The sequence below is a fragment of the Hemibagrus wyckioides genome, linkage group LG03 (assembly GCF_019097595.1).
Source record: "Hemibagrus wyckioides isolate EC202008001 linkage group LG03, SWU_Hwy_1.0, whole genome shotgun sequence".
Lineage (NCBI taxonomy): Eukaryota > Metazoa > Chordata > Actinopteri > Siluriformes > Bagridae > Hemibagrus > Hemibagrus wyckioides.
In genome coordinates, this window is record NC_080712.1 from 18,903,622 (window position 1) to 18,925,972 (window position 22,351).

Consider the following 22,351-nt stretch of genomic DNA (forward strand, 5'->3'; position numbering starts at 1 on the left):
CAAATGTATCCAGGTCAGAATTTGACTTAACTTTCAGACCCTGCATCCACTGGAATGGACATCACATGTTTTTCTCTGTAAACCAATTCTTTTCAGAATTTGCAAAATGCCAGGTCACTGATTGGCCCCTAATCGACCAATTGCAATCAACTTATGACCCCTAACTTAATATGAGCAAGCTTCATGTGTCACACAACACAGCCATGGCTCACCTACTGAACAAGAGGAGGAGTTAGCACACTTTTCATTTTTAAAATGCTATTTTATATCCATAGTAGCTTTATCAATTTGCACTGTTTATAATTTTAACAGTATCAAGTGATAATATGTAAAGTCAATTTGAAAACAATTCAAAGTTGTAGAGCACAGGATTTATTTTAAGTTTAATGTCCATCTCAGTGGACATCAGGTCTTAAGAGTCATCATAAGGAATATCATTGTTTTGTATTAGTATGGCATGGTTGGGTCATTTGTGGACATATTTTATAGCTAAAATTTGATCTGAAAATATGTTTGTCATTTTTAAATTGCTAATATTAATATACTATACAGTAAATTAATTAGAGTATACAGTGAAATACTTGAGCCTCTGATAAATCATCTGATTATAACTGCTTGGATTCAGGAGATGATGGGACAAAAGAGCAAGATAGGTGAGATACAATTCTGCTTAGCAATCACAGGATGTTCAGACAAATGCTGCATTAAATATATTGTATAATGAGATGTTTACAGCACTTGAAGTGTTTCGGTTAATTGACAGTGGAGTGCAGTACCACTAATTGTTGTTGAGACTTGAAAATGAAAAAAAGATGATCAAAAATAGACCAGAATTCCTTAACTGCAGTTAAAAGTGCAGTGCAACATAAGGTTTAGTTTTAAAACTTTTTAAAGAGTTAAAAATAAAATAAAATAAAATGTTATTTTCAAATACAACAACTAAATGAGTAATCAGTTGGCAACCACTTGTTCTCCTTGGATAACTGTTGAATATTATTGTTTGATTGTTAAATATGATTCTTTCTCTTGTTGATAAGTAATCACATAAAAATCATTTTTACCTTACGTTTCAAGTTTATGCTCCAGAAATTAAAAAAACAAACCAACAAATTCTGTTCAAATGGCATTATTTTACATCTGTTATGACCCACCGTCCATTGCAGTGGACATTTTAAAAAGCAATTCTATATATATATTTATATATATGTATATATAAATTGATATTTTAATTTTTTATACTGATTCTTGTTTTGGGGTGTATTCCAGGTAGGAAAATAACATTCTTTTATTTTTTTCCTCATTGGAACATAATTCAGGTCTGAAAGGGTTAAAGCCAAGTCTCATTTTGTAGAGACTTGTAATTTGATTTGATAATCTACATAGGTGTAGACTTACCTTTTCATTTCCCCTCAGTTTCTGTGAGCAGGATAAGAAGTCAAGCTAGTATGATAACATGGAACCAGTTGATAAATGATCGCTGACTTAATCTATTCAGACCTCGAACTGAACTAAAAAAATGACATATGAGTCATGCTTTTATTTCTGTTGGCTTGTTCATCTTGCAGATTAGCACAGACAGAGCAAATATCATATTTAGGTAGAATAGTTAAGGGCAAAAGTTAATGCCATGTGTATGTATTTTTTTGTTGGTACTTTAAATGAGAAAATGTGTACAAGTGTGAATACATTTGTGCAGGATTAACCCTAATTTACATAATACTCAGCAAGTTCAACTGAATGTCTAATGCTAATGTTTCTTTGACTAGAAGTTCTGTGAAAAAGGCTAACTCTACATTGTCTGCCACTGCATCCTTATGATTTATCCTGACCCTATTGTCAATTCACTTTTGTTATTGCAAAAAAAAGGAATAAAAACTGTTGCTTCAGAAACCAATTATTCTGAGTGGCCAAACAGGGTTTAAGATGAAGAATGGATAAGCATGTTTCTAGGCCATCAATAAAATAGCAAAGGATTTATCTGTATGTTGTATTTGACTTGTCTGTGCTTTTCTGAGATATACTTGAAAGGAGCATTAATCAGTCCTATTTTTCAATGTTTGCTTTTACGAGATAAATGTCTGCATTGTTTGCTCTGCTTTAAGAAGAGTGCTATAGAAGGAAGGGCTCAGAATGACACAGTCAAACTATTACCTCTTTACATCAGCTTTTAAAAAGCTTTTCTTTAATGTGAAGCTTTTAGAAGTATGATGGGGAAGTTGAATAACTGAATCAACAGCACTTGCATTTGTCTACTTTTTCTGTAACTTTCCAGTCTGTTAGACTTCACATATAGTGTTTTGTAAAATTTCTCATATACATTATTTGTACAAATTCCTATTTCTGGAATAGGAGAGATTTAAGGCTATCGAATTGTGATTACTACATTGTGGGATAGATTGGACTCTACAGAGTAGAAAACAGTGTGGGATGTATTCACATGTATGGGAGTGTGGGAGTGGGAGGACAGAGATGAAGTTTGCAAGCCAGAGATAGAACACTGAATAACTTTTAGTTATTTCATTAAAAGTCTTAAAAGTTTTATATTAAATGGACAAAATGTGTAGGTGTATATTTTGTATGAATTATTAAAAGGCATTTTTTTCATCTCAGGGAATAACATTCATGACTTACCTACGACTTCCTTATTCAAAGTTTTTTTCATGCTCATGTGGGTTTCCTCCTGTATCTCCAAATTCTAAAAAATAGTGCATTATTTTTCCTATAAGTCACTGATTTAAACATTAATATTAAACATTAATTTAAGCAAAACACAGTTAATAGGCTATTGATATTAACAGCATTAATTAATAGCATTGTGTGGCTTTGTATAACTTCTAATCAATGTGTAGATGGATATTGGTCCACTCCGCCATGCAGATAACTTGAAACTGCTTACTTTTGTGCATGTAGGTCTTGCTGTTCAATTCAGACCACTGCAGGGTTTAAATACAGAGAGTGGATTTTGTATTTACTCTAACCATTTCCTTGTTGATTTGGAAGATTGTTTTGCTCATCATCTTGCTAGAAGCTCTATCTATAGCCATGTCTGGAACTCCTAGCAAAGACAACCTAGTTTCTGGTGGAAAATATCCCAGTACTTAGCAGAATTCACGGTCCTGAGACTCATGATCATGCTGAGCAGCCTCTAACTATCTGTGATCCACAGCCATATTTTACCATGGGGTATTAGATACTTTTTTGTATGTAGGCTAATTTCTCTTTTTGCAATTTTGATGGTGTGCATTACCAAAAATATTATTAGGGTTTAGTCTGACCACAAAACTGAATTCCACTTATAGTTGTAATTAAACCTGGTGAGGTTCAAGAGCTGCCTTTTGTCAAATTCTCTCAGGAACAGCATTTACTGTTGGCTTGAATGAACAACAATAAATTTATTAATTTGTTATGGAGTCAAACATGTACAGTAATCCCCCTCTATATCGCAGTTCATATATTACGGTCCCGGTATATCGCACATTTTTATTTGGAACATAAATTATTTTTTTTTGCAGATTTTCCCGGTATATCATGGTATCCGCAAACTATTATTAATTACAAAATATGAACATAATTAAAATAAAGTAAAACGTTAATTATATATCAAATACTGTACAGTGTAGCATTGTTTAGGAAAGCGCGGTGCGGGATGCTGAAAATCAAAATACAGTAGTGCTGGAGGAATGAGTCTGGCCAATCGGAATGCCCCATTCATTTCATCAGGGTTGTGATTGGCTGCTGGCTATAGGTGCAGTTGGGGAAAGGGAAGCAGAATTCTCCAGCATCCCAGTTCTTTGCATGTCACTGTCCTGAGTGTTTGGATTTTTGCTGTGTATGCTGTATTTTTAAGGTTTTCCTGCAAGCCCTATTATGTCGCCCAAACGCTCTGCACCCTCTTAGGCTTCTGGCAAGGAACATACATACATACAGTACTCACTATAAATGTGATATTTCTATGAATTTACCCAAAATTCATCTCGCTATATGTTTGCAAATGTTTTCTGTGTGTGTTTAAAGAGTGTGGGAGGGTCATTTGTGGCTTAAACAGTAAAAAAAAACATTTGAGGGTGGTGTCCATTTATAGCAGATTTTCGTTTAGCGCGGGTGGTTTTGGAATGTAACCCCCGCGATAAACGGGGGATTAATGTATTACTTTAACAGGAGGTGTGGTCATGTGTTTAGAGGTGTGAAGCAGTGCAATTGTGAAGTAGAGTTTTAATTAGAAACTTGACATCCATAAGAATTAGCTATACACAGTTCTATATTTTGTCTCGTGTATATCCTGTGCTTTTATAGTTTTATATTTTTCCTTCCTCACTGTCTCCTTGACTATGTTACAGAGCTGATAATTGTTTCAGATACCAATCACACCATTCAGAAATTCCTGAAATATTTAGTTCATTGATAATTGCTCTGATTTGTATAATTGTACTGAATTGTTGTTATAAGAAGATAAAAGAAAGACTATAGTCACTACAGGCTGTTACTTAAATTGCTTTGACTTTTGGCTTTTACTTGAACCTGAATCATTTAGGGAAACTGTGTGTGTGTGTGTGTGCACTCTGACACATTTATTCCTTTCTTTTCTTTGCCAGTGTCTTTCTTTTGTCTTTCTTGTCATTGTCTCTGTTTCCTCCATCTCTTTAACTCTCAGTTTTATCCTTTTAAGGGAAGTAGTCTGTGTTTGTTCCTGTAGACATCTAGGATATGAATCTCTTCCCACTAAAGGAAAGAAGTAAAAAACACAAGTCAAACAGAAAAAGAAGTGTGAAGTGTGTTAAGAAGGGCAATCCACTGGAAACTCCAGGGCTCATTTGCTGTAAATGAGGCCAGTACCATGCTCCTCCTTTGAGTATAAATCTGACAGCCTCTCTGACTATGCCTTCTCAGCAGCTCACTCTCTAATTATAACACTTACCGCTTAAAAGGCCAAAAACCAAGAGTAAAGTAACATCTTTAAACTCCAGTTTTCCCTCTAAAATTGTAAAATTAAAGCAAATCACACATGCCTGAAACTACAAACACAAAATTAGATCCTTAAAAACAAGACTACACCATACACTGAATTAACTAATCTTTAAATAGTGTCATCGATATTGATTTTTATCAAGAAAAAAATCAAGATTAAAAATAAGCACAAGTCAAACTATACGTCAGGGTTTGACATAAAAGAGAACTATAATAAAAGACATAAAAAGAAGTATAAAAGAGAAGTATAATAAAAATGTTAAAATATGCTGAAGGTGCACACTGTTAAGTATTTTACAGGAAGTGCAACAGAAGAAAAGATGTAGATGTCAGTATTGTTTTGTGTATGACACAGAACATAGAATTTGGACCTACTTTTGGTTTTCTAAAATGCTTTTAAAGATAAAGAGCCACTGTTAGACTCTTGAATAAGGCTCTTATCCATCAAGTGCTCAAAAGTATCTCTAAAAAACAGCTACAATATGAATAAATGTAAAATAAAATTTTACTTCAGATGTGTTTTTATGTATTTATGTTGGGGATAAATCATGCTGAATAAAGGCTGTCAGAGCATGAGGCTGTTCACACGTGTTGGTGAAGAGGGAAAGTACCTACTAGGAGGAATCATGCAGAGCTTGAAATGGGTACTGTTTTTCTTCATAGGCGCAGTGTACCTGTAGAATGTAAACAGTATGTGGTGAATGGGAGAGTTTGTGTGTTTTAGCAGCTAAATCTGATGTCTGGCATATGTCCCGTATCACTGACCATGTGGTAGAAAGACTAAATAAGATTCTGTATGAGCTAACGCCACATTGACATGAAATGATGACATGGCTTTGACAGAGAAAATCGAATCCAAAGAAGAGCTTCTTTCTCTTAGTTCACAGAAAATAGTAGAATATTAATGAATGCTTTATAAGCCCTAGGCTGTGTCTGGCATTACATGGCTCCTTTGCAATTTTATGAAATGTAGCTTGCTGATTCTCTAACAGAAATACTGCTAGTATGGCTTATAATTGGGGCAGTTATAAAAATGGACAAGTAGAGCTAAATTCTCTCATCTTTCACAGATATAAATATATAAAATTTCATTTTTGACATGCATATCTGAATATTTGCTGGAAATAAATATCTTACGGCAGATTATTTTGGACTTTTTGCTGTACCAAGTGCAACAGCACCAACAAGAGAAATGCACTGAATCATATGAAGAAGCAAGGATGGGGCTGAATTCTTTCTAATCTAGAGAGTAGATTCATGCAGTTTGTCAATGCTAGTCATGTTAAGTGACTAAAACACCCCATAGATTTGATCTTTAATGGGCTAATATTTTTCAGCCCATGTTGTTGATGCCTCAATAACACATCATCAGCAGTGATTGAGTAAGTGCATGTGAAATACATCTCAGATGCAGGGTCATTATCATTTTCCCCTAAAATGGCTGAGTAAGAAAAAGCAAAGGTTTACACACAGCACACAGATTAAGCAATCATTGCCCCATCAAAATACAAATTATGATCATAAGAAAATTGTTTTATATTAAGGAAAGCTCATTAGAGCATTACAGAGTTGAACAGAAATCACAAATCCTGTGTGTGTGTGTGTGTGTGTGTGTGTGTGATAGTTTGCCACATATCATTCTTAATATGCCATCAAACTGATCCTTTCTAGATTTGTTTCTGAGCTATTGATTGTGACAGATATTATTTTTTAGCAGTCCCATCTAAAATCATGGCCAGTCATCACTGCCTGTACTATAAGTAAATGTAACCCTTTTTGTGAGTGAACATTTTTAGTATATCAGCTAATAAATGCAGATATTTAGAAAATAATTTATATTCTTTCATCATATTTTTTTTGTATTTTTGTTCATACAACCACTTCAAATATAAATTATTACTTTACTGTGATGTAATTCAAACTAAAACCTTATCACTTATGATTATAATATTCTATGTCTGTTTTTTCCTAGAGAGAAAGGTTACATTGCATATTCATTACTGAGATTCTTTTCTGAACATGAGCTGTTGTGTGGATGACTGTACTGTGAAAAAGACTGTGTATGTGTGTGCAGGTTTTCACTTGAAATATGATTGAAATATAATCAATCCCCATTTACTAAGGCATTCTGATATGGTACAATTCTGGATAAAGATAAGGGACCTCATCTAATTACATGTTTTCCTTTGAAATAGCATTTGTTTTCTATGCAAATGGAATATGCTGGGTTCAGCCAAAACAGCAGGACCAGAGATGAGCAACTCATCACTGGTCATAATGACGTACTGATTTGTGTGTTATTTTTAATGTGTTAGCTCATTTTAATATTGGTTTTACACAGGTCCAAGGACTTGATCAAAGAAGCCATCTTAGACAATGACTTCATGAAGAACCTGGAGCTGTCCCAGATCCAGGAGATAGTGGACTGCATGTATCCAGTAGAATATGGAAAGGACAGCTGCATCATTAAAGAGGGTGACGTAGGGTCGCTCGTCTATGTAATGGAAGGTAAGGGACAAATTTGGGTTCTGTAATAGATGTAAACACTTCATCATCATATAGTGTATAGTGTTGTAAATGCTCTTACAATACTCATCTTTAAACGCAATATTTGTTATTTTAAAGTCCTGCTTAGACCTTAGTGCATAGAAATGTTCTCTCTGTGCTGCTTAAAAGCATTAACAGGCTTCAGCATATCCAACATTATGCTTCCAGCATCCTCATATATCACACACACGTCACAATCTGTACACATTACACCCATATTACACACTAAATTATGATTTAAATTACAGTATATTTCCCTGCTGAAGTAATGTTATTTAAATGGATCATTTTGGAATTGCTAATATCAAATATGCCACATCAGAAATGTTAAAAATATAGGTATGAAGCTTATATGTATCACATTGACACATTACAATAGTTTGCAGAATAGCTATATGATCCATAATGTGAAACAAAGAACCTAAACGTGTGTGGAAACTCACACTCTCTCTATTCACTATCATATTATAATATAATTTTTCCTTTTTGTGCTTCTTTTGTGTGTCATTTCTCTTGTAAACCATGCTCATAATCTGTGAAATACAGTAAGATAAAGAGGAAAAAACATTTGAGGATGTCAAAGTTTACCTTTTATTGTCATGTTCGCAAAGCGGGCATGACTGTGGGCATGTAGGGATCCTTTAAAGTATTTGGACCTGATCCCTTAGGTAAAGTAATAACCAAGGTTAAGGTTGGGGTTAGATTTAGGTGCAGACATAGCATTCAGTATCTGCATTATTAATTATGCTGGTGGAAAGTCCTTACAAGGATAACAAGACAAATGTGTGTGTGTGTGTGTGTGTGTGTGTGTGATGCCTTGAAGCACAATCTTTAGATTCATTATTGTTGGACCACTCAGTCAGATGCTCAGATGCTGCTTTACTCCCTGCTTTTGTGTGTTAAGTTTGACTTGAAGCCATTGATCCTTATCAGTTGATAGGACTGAAAGCAGAGAGGTTTAATTCAATGATTCAGGGAATGTGTTTTTCAGCAAACAGGAAACTGCTGTCTCATTGATCAACACTGGTCCATCTTGTACTCTACTCTTTTTCCTGACATCACTGTGCTCAAGTGATACAAGTGTGCTCAGATTTGAAGTTTAGAATAGGGACACTTTTGTTCTCTCATTCATCTGTGTAGTTTCCTGAGAGAAGAACGGTAAATTTTATTACAAGCACAAGTTGTTTATTCTAAGGGTGAGAGGATTCATTGTTCGCTCTCTAGAGGGAAAGTAAGTGCACTTTCATGGATTTCCATGATCACTCTAGAGTTTTGTGCCATCTTTTTTAAACGGAATCAGACTCTTGTTTAGTTATAAATGTAATGGAGCTCCAGGGTTCTCTAGTTTGATCCTGAGTCTCTGTCCATGTTCTCCATTGTGTTTTCCACTTTTCTTCCTCCTACTAAAAACTTGCCATTAAGCGAATTGGGAAAGATAAATTGCCCCTAACATTGAATAAATGTGTTACTAAGTATGTGAATGTGTGTGCTTGGTACCGTGGGATGGACAGGTGTCCCACCATGAGTATTTTTCTGTCTCACACACCCAACATTCCCTGGATAGACTCCAGGTCCGCCACAATCCTGACCAGTGCAGTTACTGAAAGTTACAGAAATCCTGTATTAGAAAGACCATTGATAGTGACTTTTCAAAACCAATCTCGGATTAATGAGAGAGTATAGGCATTTCTATAAACTGGATAGCGAAGGCAATGATGTGAATCACATGAGAGGAGGTATTTCGGATAATTATGATGGCCTTACCAAAGGAGAGGCCAAGCACAGAATTCCGGCCTATTAATGAGCTTCAAATGTCATATTAATCTGTACCATTGCTGCCGTTTTAATGAGGTCCAATTGGAATAAATGCCAGCTGAGATAGTGGCCTGTGAATCAGATGCTGTTGGCCACAAAACCTCTCTAGTTATTTGGGTGGAGAGACAGTGTTCCAACATTTAAAGCTTCTTTAGTGACAGAAATGTGTCCATTCATACCTTTATAGATCAGCAGAGCTTCACATATCCCATCAAAAGTTTGTGGATCACACGCATATGCTTTTAGAACATCCTATTCCAGATTTAGCCCCTCTTTGCTGTTATATCCTTCACTCTTCTGAGAATGTTTTTCACTAGATTTTGGAGTGTGGCTATGGGAATTTATCTATTCAGTCACAATAGCATTTATGATGTCAAAACTGATGTTCATTCCAGAAGTGTTCAGTAGAGATGAGGACAGGGCTCTGCACAGGCCACTTGAGTTCTTCCACACCAACCTTAGCAAATCATGTCTTCGTAGTCCTTGTTTTGATCAGAGGAACATGGTTAGTGCCATTGAAGGGAAAATTACATCTAGGGCATTTGGCAGAGCCTTTTATCCAGAGTGACAGATTTATCTTGTTTTTACAACCATTCAGTTAAGATATAAGGGCCTTTCTCAAGGGTCAAGCGGTGACAGCTTGGCTGTGTTAGGATTTGATCTCACAACCTTTCAATCCCAAGGCAAGTGTCTTAACCGTGTCTTAACACGAATCTACATCAATACCATTGAATACCTGGGCCAAGTCTGGGGAATGCCCACATATGACTGTGATCCACAAACATTTGACTCTATGACATATATACTCTTTGTCTTGTGCAGCATGACATATAAACCAAAATAATGTCATCTCATTTTATATTTTTTCTGTCATGTTTTATTCCCTGGGAAAGATTATTTGATTGACTGAATGTCCTTGTACATTATGTAATTATTTTTCTGGTGATATTTAGAGCCTATTGATCAGGTGCTGCATCATTTGTGGTTTGTACAGAATTAGGATTAGAAGGAATGACTGAATTGTTCTTAAGCAATCATGTTTGATGACTGAGACAGGACAAACATGGACATGTAATGACAGGATCATGGGAATTAATATTTGTCTTTTTTCTTCTGGTCACCCAGCTGACTAACACGTATTCTGCTCACAAGGAATGCGTACAGCGGATTCTAATGCAATTCTGAACTTGCAAATATATAATCTGTGTACTAAATATTGAACCATGGTTGTTGTATGCATCAGTTTCGAAGTTAATTAATTATAGTGAGGATGAAATAGCATTATATTTTATAAAGTATTTTTGTCTACATCATATTATGAGTACAAGTGAAATTATTATGATATAATTCATTATCTTACACCAATATTATTATTAGAACTTGAAGAGTGCTCTAACAAAGAAGTTATCATGCTTCCTGCTTAATCATGTAACCCCATTTTGAAATTAAAAGAACTTTTTTTATAGCAGTGGTTCAGTGTATGATAGAAAACATGACAAATTCTGTAAAGCAGAATGTTTTGTTTCTTGACTAGAGGAGTCATAACTTCCTGTGCATGGCTCAGAGAGTGGGCAGAGGTCATGTTGCTTATACATGACTTCCTGCTCTTTCGGACCATTAGTGCTGTGGGACAGCATGTGCTGAGAAAAAAAGAACACATTGTTTGACCTGAAGGCTGACCCTGAACTTCCTATTGCCCATTCAGCAGGCCTTATTGGGGGAAAAGAGTGTGAGCACGAACACGTCCTATTAGTAACAGCTGGAACACATCCTGTTACCAGCTTTGTGTATATGTGAGTTCATGAATGATGCTTGTGATGTAACAAGCTTAAATCTTTTTTAAAATCTGAGTTTCCAGAGTTGAATTGTAGCTTTGAGGTGCTCATAACTAAGCGTTTAACTGGATGTGGGAGGACATTGGAGAACTCTTAAGAACATGCACAGAAACTCAGACAGAAACACTGGAAACCCCTGTGAGGTGGCATTGCTATCACTGCACCACCATGCTGCCTTTGTAGTGAATAGGATGCTAAAAACTGGCAAGGATTCTAAGCGTTAAAGGAATTATTTTTTCCCCACTCCTTACCACACATAAACTAAATTTCTAACTTCTCTCACAGTCATCTTATAGGAAAACTGAGCTAAGTTCTCATTCATGCATGGAACCACATAAAACAAGCCAGAAAAATGAAGTGGAAAAATGAAAATCAGGTCTCTCTCAATTAGAAAGACATGCAATCTATAGAGATACAATTTATAGTATGTTTGTCAAAAAAGAATATTAATCATAGAACACAAATTATGAAAATAAGCTATGGGTCAGCATTATTCCGCCCCAAATTTTTAACCACTATCTACAGTAATACCTGTATGCAGCCAGTGAACATGCTGACCTCATGATTGCAAGTACTATCAGCAAAGGCAAGTAAATCAATGGAACACTGGCTTATATCTATCAAATGACAATACTTTAGATTATCAGTGGTTAACTTCTTCTTTTCATACTCGTTCTGTAGATATTCATTAATGACATTTTGTGACTTGTTCAGACAGCTGAGTGTATTAACTACTGACTAGATGTTTAATCCTGAGTAACAGTGTTGCTTTGATTCTGCCCTGAAATGCTGACCTATAGGATCAATACAGATTTGATTTTTTCCCCCTCTATTACATATTTTATGCCATGGATGCTTGGAAATTTGACTGACAATTGTGCCTCCAATATTTCTGTAATGTTTCATTAAACATCTTTGGAATACAGTGCACAATAAGGCTGCGCTACTGTGAGCATATCAGTATTGGGCTTTGAGCAATTCTCAGGTTTCAGTATCATATTGAAGGTGCTAAAAAAGAAGAGTCAGGTTTTAACTAAGAGTGAAGTCAGTGTCCAGTCTCCCATGACAGACGAAAGCTATTTCAGGTCAAAGCTAGACAGATTTCTCCCTATCTGCTCACTTAACCTCTGATTATGTCCTCATTCCCTCTGTGTTTTATGATTCTTTTAATGGTTCTATTAAATGGCCAATTGAGAGAACTATCGTCAATCTTTTTTTTCCCTCCCATTTTGATTTTCTTCTATTTCCGTTCTCTTGGTAGTGCTGTCCTTTAGCAGTCATTGATGTCCTCATTTACACATTTATTCATGTCACTGTGTCATAGTGTGCTTTGTGATATATTAAATAATCCACACCTGCTTCATTTTGACAGTTCATGACAAATTCACAGTGACATTAAAACGTCAAAGACGTAAAAAATTAAAAGTATTTGTGTTGATGTAACAGTACTGAAAGGTTGCTTTTATCTGTTTGGCTGCTGATAGCATCCCTGACAGAAGGTGAGTGAGAAAAGAGAGAGAGAGAGAGAGAGAGAGAGAGAGATGAATTTGAAGTGAAAGTTGTCTACCAGAAAGTGTTTTTGGCTCTGAAAAGGAGCACAATGCAAACACATCTGCCACTGTGCACGTGCATGTGCAGAGACTTAGCCATGAAAGTGTGATCACACATCACAAACAAGCAATCATTCTCCCATTGTGAGCTATCTCAGTAGGCAAACGCTGCTTATAACTTATTACTTTTCACAGTGTTATTCTTTTATCCTTGTACAATATATTTATTTTAAAAATACAAATCCTTTATACAAAAATAACAAATTCTATAACTTGAGACACAATGAAAGAAGTAATAGAAATAACTGTTACAGGTTAGAAGCAGAAACATGGACCATGACTTTACTATAATATTATCTTCAATGCTTAATTGACTATAAGTGAGTGAGAATGTGAGTCTTCATTCAGGGAAATAAACTGACTAATAAATAGAACATTGTGATACATGTGTAGCTTGTGTGTTTGTCTGTGCTGGACGTAAACAACATTTTCCTCTTTAACCTGAACTTGATTTCTTGCAGATGGTAAAGTGGAGGTAACAAAAGAAGGCTTGAAGCTGTGCACTATGGGTCCTGGAAAAGTGTTTGGAGAGCTTGCCATTCTTTATAATTGCACACGAACGGCCACAGTGAAGAGTGAGTACACACACACACACACACACACACATGCTGTGAACCAGTAACAGTTCCGTGTTGAGGCTTGTGGACATTTGCCTGCATGTAGTGAGGTTCATGTAAATTAGTTCTTTGACAGTATTGCTCTTTTGGTTAGATTAAAATGACCTGAGACACACTGATGTATTGGATGCTCATTATTACCTGCACCATAGACAGCTCTATGCTCAAACTGGTCACTGGATTGGGACAGGTATTACTTCGCCATTTTGCTACTAATGCTTCAGACAGGAGTAAATGACATTCAATAATAAAAACACAATCTGCAGATTGTACCAACACAGAGGGTCTGTGTGAAATGTTTTGTTAATTCTGTTAAGAAGTGAGACTTTTGGTAGATAATGTGCAGATCTGACTGAGAGAGGTGATAGATATGATGTTGGGAAAGACATACAACCTTAATGCCAGTCAATATGTGCAGTTTCCTAACCTAAAAGTTACCTAAAAGTGCCGGCTTGTGCATTGGGGCTTGTGGCATCTTCATGCAACCTTCATTCATAACTCTATAATTTTTAATTCAACTAAAATACTAATTACCTCCTCAAAACGCTGATCTGTGTAGTCATTATTATAGACATTATACATCAGAGCACCACAGTGACCTTGCTAGTAAGGACCCTTTTGCACAAACATAGCTGCCCTGGTTAATCATATTAGCTCTACTACTGTTTTTGTTTCATACGCAGGAAACATGTGTTGTATCAAAAGCCAAAAAGAAATGTATGCTTGACTGTATGATGTATGCTCGACTTTTCACTGCTTATCACTTTAAAAACTCACTAGATGGTGATTTGTAGCACAAGTCAATTGTTATAACCTCTCAATTTAAATTTGTTAGAGGTTATGCCATTATTAATGTCATCCTGTCTGACCAAATGCTATGGTCACGAGCCACTGCCCAGTCTTTCTTTATAGATCGTACTTGTTCTCTGTCCAAGGCGTTTTTCAGACTGAGCACTTTAGCTCTTTGCTGTTGTCCAAATCTGTGTGATTGTAAGACACCCCACCACCACCACCACCTTCCTTCAGCCCTGTGCATTTGTGTTCATCTTACATCATCACAAACACCCAGGTAGAACACAACATAACTCAGCATATATTTTTTTATTATTATTATTTTGGTGTTATTAAGTGCTGCAGGGCACCTCATCTCTTCTCTGTCCCATAACTCACATTACACATGTTTTGTGGAAACTAATGATGTCATCATTAGTGTGGACCCAAAAACAAGTTGTACTCACATTCACAGATCCAGTGCAGCTGAACTCAGACCACCTTCTACAGGTTTGGTACCCTGGTGCATTTCCTGGTCCGCATGACAGCTTTCACATGACCAATTTTTCCTGTGATCCGTACTCTGTTTCAAACTAAACTGCCAGTGTGAATACCCCCTAAGAACCCCATACAGCCTGAGTGAACACTTGCAGGCTGTGTGTGTGTTAGTACTGCAAAATGTAATAATATTACTACAACATCTTATCTTTAAGATTATCTTAAAGTCCATAAATACTAACTGGTAAAGCAATAAGCCTGTAATGTGACACAGTTAACACCATTTCACCTTACTCTAATTAGTCTATTAGCCATATGTTTAATGACCGATACTTTCTTTAATTTTTGAACTGGAGTATTTAGGCTTAAGTTATGGGAAAGTGTGTTGCCTGAAATATACTTGTTAGCTAATTACACTCATATATCAAGTCAAAAACTGAAGAAGACAATAAAATTGTCCTGGCTGATTGACACTTGGTAAAAGTAAATTATGTCAATTTGATTTGTCTCTTCCTCTAAAAATTGGATTATTACACCCATGTGCAATTTATCTGGAAAGCTCACAGAACCTAGAGTCTCCCATTGAAGGCTTTGGTGATATGAGTAATGCAAAGACTAACATGGTGATAATGATTAACAAGCATATTATCCAGCTTGTTATCTAGTGTGTGTCTGCATATTAATTGCATGGTAGTATAAATCTGCAGGAGATTGATGATTAATTCTCATATATTTCATACATTATGAAAAGGTAGTTGTTGATTGAGCCGCTGTTTACAATCAGTTTTTTTAACCTCTCCACTCTATCCTGTGATCTTGACACATTTTTAGTGAAGGAAGCACATGCAGGCACTTTTCTCCTGGGAGATGCAGCAGTATCTGTGAGCCGGGGGTCTGAAAGCTGTGTGACTGCATCTGTTCTGAGTTTATTGTTACATTAGTAATTTTACAGCACTCCAGAGAGCTCTAGAAATTCCTGTCCTGCAGGGTGTTTTGAAGTAGAGCTTGTTTTACCTAACAGCAAACGCATGAAGAGATGTTAAAGAGAGAAAGTGGGAAAATGTAAATGTGGAGTCACACGGAGGAGAGAGAAATGAAGAAAAAGAAAAGTGCAAGAAAAGCCTTTGAATAGACATCGCAGTTATGTAGTAGTTAATCAAATGTGGTCTTTTTGAGTACAGGAGCACTGTCTGTGCCCCACTGCTCAGCTAAGTAATAGGCTATCACATCCACCTGCACCACCAATCTATCCAGCTATTTATTTAAAGAATATGACCAGAGACAGAGAGTTGGTCATTATTACAGTAAATGTGCTCTCCTATCTTAATCCATTAAGTGACTTGAAATTTGTTTTTTTTTCTGTCCTTGTTTAATTGAGCTTAAGCATTACCAGACAGTCCTTTCAAACTAAGCTGACTGAAGGAGCCTGTTTTGTTCCTCAATGTTTATGTTTATGCAACTGAATTATTCTTGATGGATCACTGTCTCACTCGCTTTCTGGTTTATGTCTGGTTTATTCACCAACCTTCTTTCCTAGGTCTCCCGATGTTTGGCTGATACTCATCCTTTCATTTCCACTTCACCTTCTCCCTCCATTTATTTTCATTCTTTTCTCATTCTACATGCCTCTTCCCCATCACGTATTATGTCCTCCAGCCACTTCTTTTCTCTGTCAGCTCTGTTTATACCCCTACTCTCGTCTCTTCCTCTTTCTCTGGCTCTCACAAGCACAAGCCCCAGCTGTGGCCCCTGCTCTCTCCCCTGGGCTCTGTTTATCGTTTGCCGGTGCCTGAGCTTCTCTGCTTGCTGGCTCTGGTCCTCTGCTTAGTGTCTGAGGCAGGAAGTGGGGTATGGATTGGCCAAGTCAGAGCAGCATGCTCGGCTTTGTGTTTGAGCATCTAATCTCTCCTCTCACACAGGCAGATGTGAGCATGACCCCTGCACACTTCTAACACATACCCATCAAAGTGTATAAACAGCCTGTCAACCCTTTCATTGTACCTGGTGAACACGGCCATATTATTATTTTTTAAGGACATCAAAGTAAAATTTCCATCATTCACTACACTTTAACTACCAAAAGTCTCTATCTTTCTCTCTCTCTCTCTCTCTCTCTCTCTCTCTCTCTCTCACACACACACAGACACACACAGGAAATATTGTCATTGGTTGCAAAGTGCAAAGTATATGAACAGAAGAAAATTCTAAATCAAATCAGTATTTGGTGTGACTAACCTTTGGCTTCAAATCAGCATCAATACTTACACTCACACAAAGTCTGGGATTTTGTTGGATCAGAAGTAAGGTGTATTATTAACCAGTTCTACCAAGCAGGTGCTAATAAATTTTTCAAATTAATCAATTTTATATGTAGGTTGAAACATGGTCATGAACTGAAACAGAAACAGCTGTGTAGGAGCTTAAAACTGGGTCACGAACAGACAAACTTTGCTACTAAGGTAAGGGCATACACCATGGCAAGACTGAGCACACAAACAAGACAGAAGGTAGTTATACTGCATCAGCAAGGTCTCTCCCAGATAAAGATTCTAAACCAGAACTGGCAGAAACCAGTGAGACCCAGGTACACCCATCTACTGTACACAGAAATCTGTCCAGATCTGGTCTTCATGGAAGAATTGTGGCCATAAAGCCAAACCTCCGACATAGAAACCAGGCTACGCAACTCAACTATGTAGGAAACATAGGAAGTGGCAGCAGGTGCTCTGGACTGATGAGTCAAATTCTGAAATATTTGGCTGTATCAGGAGGCAGGTTGTTCGCTGAAGGGCTGGAGAGCTCTACAAATATGAGTGTCTGCAGGCAACAGTGAAGCATGGTGGAGGTTCCTTGCAAGTTTAGGTGTTGCATTTCTGTAAAAGGAGTTGGAGATTTGGTCAGGAATAAAATTTATTCTGCAGCAGGACAATGACCGCAAACATACAGCCAGTGTCATTAAGAATAATCTTCAGTGTAGAGAAGAACAAGGAGTCCTGGGAGTGATGGTTTAGCAAGCGCATGAACTCAGCAGCTTAATTTAGGTAATTCAATAATTGTAGTAATAGTCTGGTCAAAAAACAAGCTGGCAAGAACAATCAAAATCAAATCAAAAACACTGACCACAAGACAGCAGGCTTAGTAACACAAATATACATGAAACATACGTGAAGACAATCATGCAGGAAACAGACTCACTAATGAAAGGCTAAACTGAAAACAAGGGGCGGAGACAAGACCAGGAAGAGAACACAAATAAAGTACAAGTAAGAGCCTGAGCATTGCACGTCATGATGGAAATGTGTTGTGTACTGAGGTGAATTGTAATAGTTGACCATCAGAATGCAGACAATGGTTATAAAATATTTCCATATTCACTAGACAGTAATTAAGTTGTTTACTATGACTGGAACTGTACTGAACCTGTTTGTAAGAGGACGCAGGTGTATTTCACTCCCACGCATAGTGAGGAGGATGGGTAGTGAAGCAAACTTGCCATCACAGTTAAATATTTGCAGATGATGGTAGTGTTTTGGGGTCACAGAGCCTCCAAATTTACAAATTAAATGCTACTTCCATGACAACGTATATTGTGAAAGCTCAGTAGAAACAGTTAAACATTAGAAAACAAACCCCTGGTCTTTTTCCAGGCTTCAGCTGTCCACATTGGGTGAGCCTGTGCCTCATGATAGCCTCAGAGTTCTGTTCTTGTCTGACAGGAATGGAACCTCAAGTCAAGAGCTTTTATTGCCTGTTATTTACTAGATACAGCTGGTGAAGTACACAGTGAATTGAAACAACATTTCTCCAGAACCATGATGCTAGATAAAACACAGAGTCACCTAAAACAACACAGAAATAAGTTAATTATACAGTACTATATAAATTGCATTTGTGAAAACGTACACAGACAGTGCGAGACAGATGACAGTACAAGACAGACAGTATAATACAATATAATACAATATAATACAATACAGTAGTTTTGACAGTGCAGTGACGATCAGTACACACAGTTCTGCAATGGGTGAAATGCAATAGTAAAAAAGATGTGGTCCTGATGAAACCTTATGTGGTCTTCTGCTGTTATAGCAAATCCACCACAAGGTTTAGTGTTTTGTGCAAGCTGAAATGCTTTTCAGCTCACCACAGTTGTTAAGTGACCATTTGAGTCAGTATATCCTTCCTGGTAGCTCAAACCATTCTGTCCTTTTGTGCCTGACCTCTTATCAACAAGACCTTTCCGTGCACAGAACCATTGCTCACTCAATGTTTATTTTTTGTTCTTCACATAATTCTGTGTAAACACTAGAGACTGCTTTCTGTGAAAGTCCCATGAAATCAGCAAAAAGAAAGTTTTTGCATCTACAGCTACGTGATTATAAATATGCTTGTATAGTCACGTGATAATGTTTATACAGTATGAAAGCTTAAAGAGTTTTTAGATGTACTATTTGAGATTAAATGAACACATTTGCATATACATTTTCTGATGTCAAAACTGATTAAACACACACACACACACACATACATACATACAAACGTAGACTTGATTTTAAAATCACAGGCAAATGTGGCTTGAATCTGAAAAAAGTTTTCATTCTGTCTCAAACTGGAACTGCTGTAGATCTGATTTGAGCTGCTTGTCTGAGACATTGTGACTCGACTGTGGCTTGAATGTCCTCTTGCTTATGACAGGTCAGCACAAATTCAAATAAAAATGTAGACATTTGTAAATGCGATATTGATGCCAATAATATCCTAAGGGTTTTTTATGTCCCAGAATAAGAACATTTTAACCACTGTGTTGTTAAATTAACAGCCTTCACTTAATCCATCCATCCTTCACTTAATATGCATGGACTTTTAAATAAATCTAATATGACACCACCGACTATATGATAATGGCAGAAATTTTTTTTGCTTTAGATAAACAGTAAAGTGGTGTACTTGTAGTTCTTTCCCTGTCCCTTTGGGTTAAACCATGGCAGTCTAGACCGGTGCGTCTGCAGGGTTACTGTCTCGCAAAGAAGGCTCGTGTTAATTCCACTTGTTTAATCAATTGGTCTCGCTCTTCAAATGGCAGATGAGTCATATCAGGTGTGATGTGGCTTGCCTCAAATAAAAAGATACAGATGCACAGTGCTTTTGAGGATCGAATTGGACCACTTGAACTAAACCTGTGTATCCAGTTCTTTCTTATTTTTAAAGTAATAAAAATAATTGAATGTACACTAATACTATTCATTATGACTAACTTAATATACTAGTTACATTTATATAATTTGTGTGTTTTAAATGGATTTTTACCAAAGAAGGTTTGAACTGTATCACTAAGGCTAAATCAGATTATGCCTGAGGTTGATGTTGCACATCTGGGAAGTATATGCACATGAGCATGTTTGTGTCTATTTATACTTGCTGATGTTATCAGGCTTGGAAAAAAAAGTTTGATTTCAGTTTTTCTACTTCATGTTGTTGCTTGAGAAATGGAGTGGCATAAAATGGGTTTTATCTTGATGCACTTTTCACTGAGTGAGAGAAGAGGGAGTTAGAGCACTGGGACAAGGAGGATGGGCAAATAGAGGACCGATGGAAAATGACAGATTGAAAAGAAAGACGAGAGTGGGATGAAAAGAGGCTGGTGGTCTGATGGTGTTTATTAGTGAGACTGAAAACAAAAATGATCATCCTCCTATCTGCTTCCATGGTAACGTGTGTGTGTGTGTGTGTGTGTTATCTTACAGAGTGATTTTGTTCAGTACAAGATGGAGCTGACTCATCTAGTTAGTATCTTATAGAAGTCAAAGTCAAGTCACTCTGACCCTTTTGATCTTGCGTGTGTCCCTGTGTGTCTGTGCATAGTGTGCTTGTGTCATTTTCTGATTCTGTTTGCTTGCTGTGTTTGTGTGTTGTTTGCCTGTGTTTACTTTCTTTACAACTGATGTGAAGCCCCCTGACATTAGAAAGTACTGTTTAAGATTCAAGACATGACTAGTAAGAAATGTGTAATAAGCCCTTGTCTGCATGACCTGGTGCATATTCAAAATAAAACCTCACACCCCAAGGCACTGAAAATATGTTTTAGATCATTATATTATTTATACTATTGTCTAAAGCATGAAGCAGGTCTACATGCTATTGTTTTCAGGTCATAGACACAAAATTGCACACCATAAAATAATTTTTTTGGGTCCAGATTAATATGCATAATGTGCCATGCCTTCCAGAAGCTGATTTAGTGCCATTGCGACTGAAATCTCAGAAAGTGACTGCTGCTTTGATGCTTGTCTAAAAGCTAAAGGATTTCATAGGGTGCAAAACATGAATGTCATGATTTCAACCACTCTGCATGAGGCATATTTAACACGTTTGGTGTTCAGTCCATGTGTTTTTGTTTCTGTCCTAGTCCGGTCTCCATCCTGTTCTGACGTTGGTACAGTATATTACTCTATACTGTGATGTGTTCACCTGTTCTGTGTCAAGTTTGTCTCAATATATCCTGGTAGTTTTCGGTTCCTTGTTGTTAAGTTTTATTATGCATTTATCTCATTCAAGTCGAATTTGCTTGTTTTCCATTTTCCTGATCATAAATATGGATTCTTCTCTTTTAATTCTGTTTGCCTGTGTTTTGACCTCAGCCATAGACTTCAACTATGATTTTCAGATTATCTCTAATAAATCATGCACTTGTATCCTGCCTTCAGTAACACATTATTGATACACATTATACTGGGACAGCTACAAATATGGACGTGACAATAAAATAACAAACATAAACAAAACATTCTAATGGATAGAAAATTATCCTTATTACCTTAAATCTCACTTTGAAATATTTTTTTTGTTTATGTGAACCCATTTTCTGCACAAATTCCACTTGGTGACATGTGCAGACAGTAATTTTAATGTTTAATCACAGGTCTGTCATTAGAGGATCTTCATCATGTAATCTGACATGAAGAACAAGTTATCAGAGTCAATTCATACAGTGACAAGTTCACAGTCTAAAACTTAAAGAAAGTTTAAAGACTGTGAGTCTTTGTTTAATAAAAAACTCTCTTCCTGTCTTACTTGTTAATTGGGTTTTTAATTATTGCATATTTATAGGGCCAGTTTTGAGATGTGGAAAAGAATTAGAGATTCTTGCAATGATCTCATCTTCAGTCACAATACTGACTTTGTTTCACTCACTGATATTTTGTATTCAGAAAGGTCTTGCATTACAAACCCCTAGATTATTAAGTCTTTCAAATATAGACTCTATACTTTTTCCATTCGTAGTCATTGTCCTCTGGCACCATCATAAAATTGCACAATGGTGACATTTACTTTTCTTTTCTTTTTTTTAAAGAAAGAAACACAGTAGGAAATGTCCATTTGAAAGTCAGTTGGAGACTCCATCTAGCACTGGTCAAACAAAATATAGATTCTCAACTAGCAGTATGACATTTCTCATTAAGTGTAGCAGTAGGAAATGGTGGATGTCCCTGTGAATTGTGGCTTCTCCCATCATGAACTACTCTACTCAAAAAAAATCTGTCCAGAGCTATTAACCAAGAGACATAAACAAATGGGATTTTCTTATAAAAAACATGTTTTTATTTTGTTCAGTCCTTCTTGCTGATTTCCTGTGAGCTCTCTGGGTTTATTTAAGCAGATCTCCACAGAGAAATGTCGCAATCTATGAGAACTC

The 22,351-nt window shown here is 36.6% G+C and overlaps 1 protein-coding gene across 2 annotated transcripts in view; it reads left to right on the forward strand.

Moving 5' to 3' along the window:
• prkg1a (protein kinase cGMP-dependent 1a) overlaps positions 1 to 22,351 on the forward strand; it is a 67,068-nt gene that overhangs the window by 8,324 nt on the left and 36,393 nt on the right. For both annotated transcript variants that reach the window (XM_058386463.1, XM_058386461.1), the window contains exons 2-3: positions 7,307 to 7,473; positions 13,234 to 13,347. In XM_058386463.1, the coding sequence (XP_058242446.1) occupies positions 7,307 to 7,473; positions 13,234 to 13,347 (281 nt within the window). The remainder of the gene's footprint in view (positions 1 to 7,306; positions 7,474 to 13,233; positions 13,348 to 22,351) is intronic.